The sequence below is a fragment of the Saccostrea echinata genome, unplaced genomic scaffold (assembly GCF_033153115.1).
Source record: "Saccostrea echinata isolate AGI-Se365-2 ecotype Australia unplaced genomic scaffold, CSIRO_AGI_Sech_v1 ptg000009l, whole genome shotgun sequence".
NCBI lineage: Eukaryota > Metazoa > Mollusca > Bivalvia > Ostreida > Ostreidae > Saccostrea > Saccostrea echinata.
Window position 1 is genome coordinate 19,230,541 of NW_026889758.1, and position 12,072 is coordinate 19,242,612.

Genomic DNA, 12,072 nt, shown 5'->3' on the forward strand with positions numbered 1-12,072 from the left:
TTTTCCAGGGGGGGGGGGGGGGGTTCCACCCCAGTCAAAAAAAAAAAAAAGGTCGATCAATCTAATTTTTTAATTAAAGTGTATATTGAATTTTTTAAAAAGAAATATAAATTATGGCAATGGAATTGAGATGATTTAGACCTCGTCACATTTTAAACAAATAATTGCAGATAGAGATTCGAGATGCACCATGAAGTTTCAGTTGTGCATCATTCTCTTAAATCATAAATGAGACTTCAATAATATATCATCGACAATTTAATTAACACCAAAAGTTAATATAATTAAAAGAGCTATGTTTTTTCTCTCTTACCAGTACTGTTTATTTCTCTAAAGTAATAAATATGCTTGCTCATATGTTATTGTATGAATAATACCCCATACCAAGGCGAAAAGGTTACTCCAAGCTGACGATGCTGTATTTGAAAATATGTATCCTACATTTTCGTTGTATCCATAATTTCGTAAAAACGAGGTCATCTCGTTTGCCAGTCTATAGCTTATCTGTAATAAGAGAACACTTTAATGAAATGCAGCTGATCTTCTGTAAAAAATAAATTGGCAAAAACATGAGAGTTTGCATTTTAAAACCTTATACTGAACAGTGAAATACCTTTACGAGGGTCGTTCAATAAATAACGCAATAGGTCATCTAAAAGTGAGACAAGTACGTAATACATATTCTGAACACTTTCAATCCCTTAAAGCATTTCCTGTTACCCTTTACACGTGTCCAAAGTCTTTGTACCCATGACCAGAAAACCTAGAGCATACTCATCTTTAGGGATGCCCCAAAGACACTGAAGAATATCACTTCCCATGACATATCTTATTGAACAATCTTCCTTTCATTGTTTTCATGCGTTTATGGAATAAAAAGATATCACAATGGCTGAGATCTAGCGAAAATGGGGGGTGGCCTACTTGACCTACTTTTGAAAAACTTTAATCTTGGCCATAACTTTAAACATTTGGTGCTAGGGCTTTCATACTTCACATGTGCATTCCTTGTTCCTATGGATACCAACAATTTTGGCATTGACCTTGACTTTGGAGTTTGACCTACTTTTAAAAAACTTTAACCCTGGCCATAACAGGTGAACGTTTGGTTCTACATGTAGGGCTTTCACATTTCACAAACATGTGTTTCACTGTGACAAGACCTTCCCTTGGGCCCCATTTGACGTTGACCTTGCCGTTTTACTTTCTTTTAAACAACTTTAACCTTCGCCATAACTTTTGAACAGTTGGTGCTAGGGCTTTCAAATTTCACAGGTATATTCCTCGAGATGAGACCTTTCTTTGGGTACCAACATTTTTGATCTCTTGACCTGGAGTTTGACTTTCATTAGAGAAACTTTAACCTTCGTCATAAGCCGCTATACGAGGGCATCAATGTTTCACAAACATATCTTGTTTTCTTCAGAATTTCATTTATTGCTCTGTGCTTATTTCACGAAAGCCTATTAGGATCAATCTATGGATAAATAAATTTAAAAAGCGTTACAAACCCTTTCGAAAAGGCGTAATAATGCGAAAAAAGCGTTATCACGCCTTTCAAACAGGCGTAATTACGCCTTTCAAACAGGCGTAATTACGTCTTTCTTAAGTATAGTTCACTATAGAATATACTTCAAGTCTTTCATGCACATACTTTACTTTGATTTTTTGATTAACTATGAAATATTACAATTTTACCAGTATATTTCGATTTACTATGAAACTTTTTTGAGATCTGTAGCATCAGTAACTCCTACGCTCTATGTCAATGATTTAAATTTAGGAAATATATGAATATACAAGTAATTTTTTCTTTTAATATCAAAAAATTGCATGCAAGAAGAAAATGAAAAAACCCCCTGAAGTTCAATGTATAAATGCAGACCCGTAGGAAGCAATTTCAGTTGGGGGGGGGGGGCAAAGCCAAAGATTTTCAGTTGGGGGGGGCACTATCAACTACCAGAATTCTTTGACATGCAAAAAAAAAAAAAGTCATCAGACGTTTTTATTGAGGGGGCACAATCATATAGTAGCTAAGTTTTCTATAGTATTCTAGATATCGGCAAAATTATTGGGGGGGGACGTGTGCCCCCCCCCCCCTCCCCCTGGTGCCATGAAATGCTTTTGTTCACTAAAGTAAATGACTAAAATCTTTGATAACAGGGAAGGAGTAAAGTGCGATGGACCAGACCAGGATTCGAACCAAGGGGACCTCGGTTTGAATCCTGGTCTGGTCCATCGCAAGTGAATGACTAGTAAGGTGCTCAACTAATGAGCTACCTGGCTACCGGCGATCAAACCTGTCTCGCCGCCACATTCCTCCCTCCTTAAATGTCTTCGCACCAAAGACACCAACCTAGGCTCTTTACTTGCAGGTCTTTCACCTGGTCTTTTAGGGCATTACCACGACAACAATGTAAAAGGAAAGAAAAAGACCAGTCCAGAATTCGAACCCAGCCCTCTGAATCACTAGTCCCGTCTCTACCAGCTGAGCTATCTGGCCAACGGCGATCGAACCTGTCCGACTGCCATTTTACTCTAGCAAACTATTGGGTTTTTGTTGTTGTTGGTGGTGGGTTTTTTTTGTTTTTGTTTGTTTGTTTGTTTGTTTTTGTTTTTTTTTGTTTTGTAAATGAGGTATCGCAGTTTTTTCTTTAGTAAAAAATAAAATGGTCTTTCTTTTTTTAAAATCACTTTTCTATTTCACAATGCTTTGTAAATCAGTTAACATTTATTTTCATTGCTGCGAAAATCTTTAAATCAAAGTATTAATTGCTGATTTTGCAGTACGTATGTACATGAATGTACTAGACAGACAAAATATAACAAGAGGCCCAAGGGCTTAAATGGTCGCTCGAGTATAATACAACAATTTAAAACTATGGAAGTACTTTTTGTATTATACAATAAAATTTTTTGCATAATTCTATTAACCTTTCAATAACCTTAATTGCAATGATTACTTATCAAAGTAAATGCCAAGGTGTAATAATTTCTCTCAGTAGAATACAAATTTATAGAGCCCTGGCCAGGAACACTTGACAAAATAGTAGAGATGTTCACAATTCTGGTAAAAATACCTTTACTTATTAAAACTTTTACTATATTTGCCTCCGATATGCCCATGAGCATAGATTTTCACAGAAATAATGCATTTTCACTACCGATTCAAAACAGCCCTACTCTAACACCAGAATCCATGACCCAGTGTCATGAAATTCTCAAATTTGGAAAAGGTTCCCTCATTATCATACTTATGTACTTAGTTGAAGATTTTCAAAGAATTAAAACATTTTCACTACATTATCAATAGAGCAGCCCCACAAGAACCCCTGACCCTGGGACCACAAACAAGTTTTAAAAATATAATTATACACCTTGTTTACCTGCTCAACACTAAGGAGGAGACAGAATTATTTAAAAGAATTAATGCATTTTCACTATATTATTCAAAGAGCCCCACCCTTCACCATAACATCTTACTAAGGAGCCATGAAGCTAACAATTCTGAGAGAAGCACCCTTGCTCATCATAACTATACACTTAGTTTCTTTGCTTTATAACCAGGAGCAGAAAAAGAATATTTTCAAAGAAATTATGCTTTTTCACCAAATAATCAATAGAGCTCCCCCCTTTCCACCAGTACCCCCAAAACGGGGGCCATGAATTTCACAATTTTGGAAGATGCATCCTTTCTTATCATAACCATGCACTTAGTTTGTTTTAATTATACCCAGGAGCAGAGAAGACTTTCAAAGAATTAATGCATTTTCACTATATAATCAATAGAGCCCCGCGCTAGCCCCAGAACCCCTGACCCAGGGGGCATGAAATTCACAATTTTAGAAGAGACAGCCTTGCTCGTCATAAAGCATGCTCTTAGTTTCTTTGTTTAATATACAGGAGGAGAGAAGAAGCTTTTTAAAGAATATAATTTCACTATGTGATCAATCAAGCCCCATCCTAACTCCTGAATCCCTGACCCTGGGGCCAGGAATTTCACAATTAAGTTAAAGGATTTAATGTATGTTATAATCATGACAACAGTTTGCTTGATGTCTAGGAGTAGAAAAGAAGATTTTATGAAATTTTCACTAATTTTTATGGTTTTGGCCCTACCCCTCAGACCCTGCGGGGGCAGGTACCATGAAATTCACAATTTTTGTCCCCCTTTGCCCAGAGTTGCTCTTTACCAAAATATGTTAAAATTGGTTCGGCGGCTCCAGAGAAGAAGCTGAAAATGTTCAAAAGTTTACGTCCGACAAACGACGCACACCGACGGACGAAAACGGATTGCAATAGGTCACCTGAGTTACTCAAGTGACCTAAAAATAAGAAAATGTAACATACAACGTATGATTTGTTGGACCTTTGTATTAAAAACCTTCGGTAACATTTCTTTCTACCAAGTCCAAAAATTCATATGTTTTTCTCATACTCAAACAATATTAAACAACCTCCAAGTGTTTTTTCTGAATATGGGACAAGGCCTAGCGACATTAACTTGTATTGACATGACAACGCGAAATGTAATAGCAACGCAAAATGTAATAAACTGGGATTATTGCGTTTTGCGTTATTATATTTTGCGTCGATATCAACGCAGAATGTAATAACGCAAGATGTAAAAACATACTTTTTAAGATTATTAAATGTTGCGTTATTACATTTTGCGTCGAGATCAACGCAAAATGTAATAACACGATTTTTAGATTATTACATTTTGCGTTGTTACATTTTGCGTCGAGGTTAAGCAAAATGCAACAACGCAAAATGTAATAACATACTTTAAATAATTAAAAAGTCAGGTTGAGAATAATTTTCAATTGAGTAGTGGATGAAGAAAATGAAAAAAAAAATTAACAAAAGGAAAAATAAACATATGCTAATTCTTTCATTAGATCTGATTTTATCATATATTGATTTCATTAGCCATTTAAAATCAGCTGATATCCAAATCATAGGTACACTGTATTGCAAATAAGAAACGCGCGTGCTCACGTACATGTATTTGTGTGTGTGTGGGGGGGGGGGAGTTATTTCGTTGATCAGTGTATCAGTTTGCGTTTGCTGTTTGATAGGCACATGCCTGAAATTTAGAAAAGAAATCTATTTATTTTTACTGGCAGGTGTAAATATAGCGGGAAGGGGGTTTCTTGACAATTAAGATTTCATACTGTTTTACAAATCATGTGCAGTGCAGACCAGCAAAAGTAAAATTCTCTGCCTCTCTCTCTCCCTCTCTCTCTTCAACAATAAAACGGATAGTTTCTGCATGTGCATAAAAATACAAGGATCAACATACGAGTAACCCCTACCCATCACTTCACCTCGCTAGACACAAACACATGCACTTCTAATTCGCTAACCAATGTACACATGCACGTCGTACATGTATATCAAGAGTTTTTAATGGACACATGGTCAATCTTTGATAATTAAGAATGTCAGTGATAGATATATAATACAGACTGATTTATAAATAGACATGCCAATCAAAGTTTAAGTATTCAATAAAAATGTTAGAAACAGCGTTAAAAAATAAACAATAAGATTTAGTAATATCCTTAAAAACCGTAACGTTAAACTTTGTCTCATGGTCATAGATATGTCTGTTTATTTAGTGAAGCGAGTTTCCCCATTGTTATATGTTTCAATCAATGTGATGTTTCGCGTTGTACACAATGCCAAAAAAAAAATATTTTGTTTTATTACATTTTGCGTTGTCCTCAACGCAAAAATTAAGTAACGCAAAATGTAACAAACAAAAAGTGCATTATTACATTTCGCGTTAATCCTAACGCAAAATGTAACAATCCAAAAATCGTGCTATTACATTTTGCGTTATTACATTCTGCGTTGATCTCGACGCAAAATGTAATAACACAACATGCAATAAATCCAGTTTATTACATTTTGCGTTGTTATTACATTTCGCGTTGTAACAATGCACCTCTAAATTCTTTAAATCATTTCTTAGTGTTGGAATTATCCAACATTAAGAATTCATGTTATTGTATCTTTACTTAATTGTTAGAACTTTATGTGTAAAAATACATTTTAAAAGATCTCTAGAAAAGACCAAAGAGTAATTGAGGACAAATATGTCTGTAAAATAAGTTGTGGGTGAAGAAAAAATGTATATTTAATTTGAAACTGAATATTATTTCAACAATCATACTGTATTGCAAAATACAATGAAAAAATGTAACAAGAAAAACGTGAGGACCAAAAAATGTGAAATCCATGAACATTTTCGAGGTGATACCCGCCTTCTTTAGAAAATTCGAATGGTGTTATAATTGATTGTAGGATACTACAAGATAATCATTAATTATTCTTTGTGGCTGCAAACATCATCCTATTGTTTGGTCATAAAAGATATAACAGGGTAGTATACAATTGATATATATTTTAATATAGAACATTTGCAAGATAACCCAGTTTCCTTTTTTTTTTTCAATTTAATGATTGAACATGCATTGAATATATCATGTTCAATCAGTGACCATGCATCATTTACTTCTATATAACTCAAGTCTGTCTTTAATATTTTAGTAGTTTTTAACACCTTGTACGATCAGTTTAAACAGTCATGGTACAGTGAAATGTTTAAAAGCCTCAATGATAGAATATTTACGACTTTATTTTTTCTAGAAAAGTATTTGGTATCTTTGCCTTGCAAGTATTAAATTTTTTTTGTATGTTTAGTACTTGCAATACATAATTTTCTATTGAATTTGGGAGATAAAAATGTACCAAAAGAAAATAGAATTTGTAAGTTATGTTCGAAAAAGGAAACTGGTGATAAATATCATTACTTATTTAATTGTAATTGATCCATCTATTTTGAAATCAAGATTGTCATTTATTTCAAAGAACTTCTATTTATATCTCCATGTATATGCATGTTTATACCTTTAAACAATTTTTTAATGCAAGAATACAGTTAAATTGGAAAAAGTATGTATATTTTATAAAAACTATCATTGAGAGAGTTAGCTGTCCTGGTTAGCTGATTCTAAGCTTTTTTGTCTTTGTACTTTTTCTTTTTCACGAATGCATATATTAAACTATACTTGTAATTTGTCCCTACACTGTTTTTGTGTTAATGCATAAGAATAAATTCATTGTTATTGTCATGAAAGAATGGCAATATATAATTGATATACTTGAATATAGGGACATTTCCCAAATTTCTGTCTTTTTCATTTAATAACTAAACATACATTGAATATAGCATGTTCAATGAATTTATATGGAAAAAAATCAAGCCCCTCTTTATATTTCACTATTTGATATTGTTGTTCATTATACTTACTGTATCTTTTGACTTTCCCCAAAGCCCAGTACCAATAACCATTAAAGAACAGCACAGGCTGACCAAAATTATTTGCTACAACAGCAATCATTTTCATTATTATCATTCACAAATAGCAAGAGAGAGAGAGAGAAATACCTATTTAGAATTTACAAAACACTATGCATATATGTTATCCATACCCTCAATATTAGAGGTATTAATGTGGTAAAATAAATTTTAAAAATTGTCAAATCAATTCAAGATAATGGCTCATAATAAAATTGGCTGAAACTCTTACTTGATAAATCATAAATATGAAAAGTGGCAAAACTAAATATGTGCTTTTAAAATACTCACAATGATATGAAGATATTTTGATTTTGTTCTTAAGGTAAACATTCCTATCACGGAAACCATCAGAATTACAATAGCTGAAGAAATCATAAATGCCGAATAAGACTGGCGTATATGATTGAAGGACAAGCCATCAAAGGATAAGGCACTCCAGAGGACATCCCGGATAATGTCATGGTTGAACACTTTATCGTAAATCAACACTAATCCTTCTGTAAATAGTCCCACTGCAATCATCTGGAAATGTGAATTAATTAATATTCATTAGCTTAATTGTGCTAAAACATATTCTGAAATAATGCAGTGTAAATTGAATGTTACGCTTTAAACGCTGATGATGAGAAAAGGAGAATATGAATAAAATGACATTGTTCACGATAACAGTCTATTAATTCAATTGCGTTGATTTTCACAATTACAATTAGCAGGCCTGTCAAAATTTCTAATGGAAATATTTCACTTTAAAATGCACCAATTGGAAAAAAAAACATTGTTAGGAGGTAAAACATATCCATAAAAAATCACTAGTCGGAAGATATTAAATGATTAATTAAGAAATAAACAACAATGTTAAAAAGTTCTCTGGGAAATGAACTTGGTTGGTCACGTGATCAAATCCTGTGAAGCCCGAAGGGCTTTTCAGAAGATTTGATCACGTACCAACCAAGTTCATTTCCCAGTGAACTTTTTAACATTGTTGTTTATTACTTTTATTTACATTTGAGAGGAATATTCTGAATAGAACTGCATTTATTACACGAACGGCCCGCCGTATTGCTATGTTGTGACGCGCAATGACCTAGAAGTTGTTTGGTCTTGAGAGTTCGCCTCGCTCCAACATTTGAATACTTACATTAATGTTTAGCAGTCCAGTTCAGGAAATATCTGTTCATAATGAAAAAACAATGATCGCTACTGGGAATTATCTTACTATTATTGTACGAGTTCTTTATATATAAAGTCAAAAGCGGTGCTATCGTCTTCAGTTTACATACCTTCAAAGGAATTTCGGGTTAAAAAGGTAAGCGTGATTTTAGGCTAATTAGAAACATTCTTCACACCGAAGAAAGATCTAACGATCATTTGTTGAACGAAAAAAAAATATATGTTTCAATAATTTTATCTTTTTCATCGCTTTGACGGTTCAGAAGTTCCGAAACCAGTGTCACTGTGACAGAAATATGTAGACAAGATATCGTCTCGCTGTGTGATTCGGTCACGCCATGACCTCTGACCCCCTAATAAGTTCATACAGAATTGAACATATTTTCTCTTCTATAGGTTCATCTAAGAAAAATATTCGCAAATGTAAATAAATTAAAAATGTGGTTTAAAAACCTTCAAAACATGCACAGTTTAAAAATATTTAGCATTTTCGTTCACGTTACTGGAAAAAAAAATAATTGTATTGAAGGTTTTTAACCACTGTAGTATCATAGTGTAAAATTGACCCTCTGATATATTTTCTATTTTAAGTATAAATTTATTATCAATTTCAAATTATTTTTATTTCATTAATTTTTATTTACCAGTTGGTATTTTTATTTACTGCAATAAAATTCATGGCTTTGGATTTAGAAGAAATAATAACTTGAGGCCCTTTGTCAGTTTTCTTGAGAAAAGTTGTGAAATCAATTAGTGTCATCCTTTCGTGTAAAATCTGTGCTTTTCTTAGTTTTCCGCAAATGGAACTTTGTTTTCTTAATTACTTAAATTGTATTTTGCCGTAAAGCCCTATTGTTAATCTTCCGTTTGATGTCGAGTCTGAGTCCTTTTAGATTAACGCCCTTTTGTAACAATTAGTGGCAAGAATAACTCAACACCTGGACAGGGGACGCTATCGGGTTTTTGTCCGTCACTTTTGCGACGGACATTCACGAATAAACAGCTTTAATTTTAAGACTGTCTCCTGTCCTGTTTTTCAGGTAATGTAGATTTACTTTGTACTTTGTATTTTCCTTTATTTTCATTTTTATATTTTGTTTAATAGTTCATGTTGATAAAATACATGTAGTAAGTAATAATCCCATATTCACAAAATGTTACTTTTCACAAATCTGTAGATAAACATATGTTGTATTTTATATTTGAAAAGTATGTGTCATGAAACAAAATTATTAAGTAGTGTTTTATAGAGGTTTTGAAAGAAGTCATTAAGTCGATTTTACTGTTTTGACCTTTCCGGATATTTTGCATCTATTTTGTACTGGTTTTCTATTTAGTATTCAAAATATTGTTGTACAAGTAAACGTGCAGTCGATTTTACTGTTCTACTCTATTAATCGTTTGTAAAAAGGAAAAATGCTGAAAGTATCTATGTAAGTAAACATGTTCTTATGATGCATAACTATTATACATGCTGTAGGTGTAGATTGTTTGTAAAATCATATGCAAGACTAGTAGAACGTAGCTTAGTACATGTGTACTTGTACTCAATGACCGAATATGGTAAATGTACTAGGTTTTACTGTAAAGTGTGTTTATTTAGTAGATTAGGGTTTCTTTGTATGTTTGTCCATTAGGACCCCCCCCCCCTTTGTATGACCGGAAGTCAGAGTCTCTATACAGGAAGTAGACTCATTGTAAACAATAACATGTGAATTTTCTATTTTTGGTCTATTCCTTTCATACCCCTCTCATAGCCAAGTAAATGTTTTACAAGCTAATTCTCCCAATTGATATTAATTATATATTTTTATTTTAACTCATTTATTTTTATAATGAAGATATTCAGTAGACATGTTATAATACCTGTAATGAATTGTGTGTTCATGAGATGATGTTTAATTAACACATGTTCTTATTTGTGGCATTATCTTACACTTTCATTTTAATTATACAGAGTATCATTGTTTTATATCTTTTATTATGATTGTAAATGATCACTTTTGCGACGGACATTCACGAATAAACAGCTTTAATTTTAAGACTGTCTCCTGTCCTGTTTTTCAGGTTTAGAAATCTTAGTTATCACCACAGTCCCCAAAGCACGGTAATAGTAGTACCCTTGTAAACGTTCTAGCAAATACATGTAGACTAAAATTGACAATTTAATCTCTTTTGGAAAAATGAAAAATGCTAACATTTATTATTCTTGATTAAAAAACAAAAGAAAACCTATAAAAATCAAATTTAACATCAAATAAACTTACCAATAAAATTGCAGATGTTATGACTATCATTTTGCGCTGTATGTCCCTAAAAGAAGCCTTGTACATAAAGAAGAAGAAGCATTTTCTCAAATATAATTTTCATACATTACCTAGCAATTTAAAAATCTATTAAGAACACTTAAGTCAAAGGAGACAACTTAAATTTAATATTGTTGGTATTTGATTTTTTATTCATTTTTTATATAGACTTAATACATGCAACAATTTCATTTTCCTAAATATTGTATTATAACATAAGTGCATACACCAATATTAATATTCTTATTTTGAAATATCAGTAAATGCATACATGTATTTAACAAGAGTTGGGCTTCACCTTTTACAGTAGTTAATCATCCGTCTACAACTATTTTTTGGGGTCGTTTTCCTTTCCAGCTCGGGATGATCGTCATTTCTCTGCTCTCCATCTTCTATCTCATCTCTATCTCTGAGTGATCTTATATGGAGGAATGTTAATATTATTCCCAAAACCTAAAATGTATAAATATTCATATATCTGATAAAGACATAAATGAAATATGGAGATAACGAACAGTATTCAGTATTCAAGCTCAAAGTCCATTTAAATAATACAAATCAGGAGTAGAGCAAACATGGACCTCCAAAAACATTAGAGGCGAGATCAGGTGCGATGGAGAAGTGATCATCCCCTGTTGACTGGTCACTACCACCGTGTGCCCCTCGTCATTATCGGGTAAACGGAAAAATCCGTAGAAATTTCAGAGTGTAAATATTGGCCTTACAATTAGTACGAAAATAAAACAGATTTTAAAAAATGAATCTGAATCAAGAGAAAAGAGATTTGAAGTTTGAACAAGAGATCTATGGGTCTTGTCTTAGAAGTTACCTGAGTTTACTACAACCTTGAGAAGAAAGCTTTTTGAAGAGGCACCCTTGCTTATTATAACCGTGCATTTAGTTTGTTTGCTAAATTCCCAGAAGCAAAGAATATAATTTTCAAAAAAGTTAATGCATTTCCATTACATAATGAATAAAGCTCCACCCTAACATCAGAGCTCTGACCCAAGGAATTCAAAATATTTGAAAGATTTACCATAGTTATGTATTTAGTATGTTAGCAAAATACCAAGGACAGAGAAGAAGATTTCAAAGAGATAATAATTTAATTGTTGTTGTAACACGGTATTTGATTGGATAAAAAAATTATTTTGTATGGTGTAAATTGCTTTGCCTACGTCACAATGACTTGCGTCAAAAATGTATCGGTCCGCCCGACGTTAC

General features: G+C 32.8%; 1 protein-coding gene across 1 annotated transcript in view; it reads right to left on the reverse strand.

Annotated features, from left to right (window-relative positions):
* Positions 1-12,072, reverse strand: part of LOC133182507 (uncharacterized) — a 74,378-nt gene that overhangs the window by 43,785 nt on the left and 18,521 nt on the right. Inside the window, exons 13-17 of the mRNA XM_061317352.1 lie at positions 11,147-11,301; positions 10,810-10,855; positions 7,661-7,894; positions 7,322-7,396; positions 385-504 (exon numbers count right to left, since the gene is read on the reverse strand). Of these exons, the coding sequence (XP_061173336.1) occupies positions 385-504; positions 7,322-7,396; positions 7,661-7,894; positions 10,810-10,855; positions 11,147-11,301 (630 nt within the window). The remainder of the gene's footprint in view (positions 1-384; positions 505-7,321; positions 7,397-7,660; positions 7,895-10,809; positions 10,856-11,146; positions 11,302-12,072) is intronic.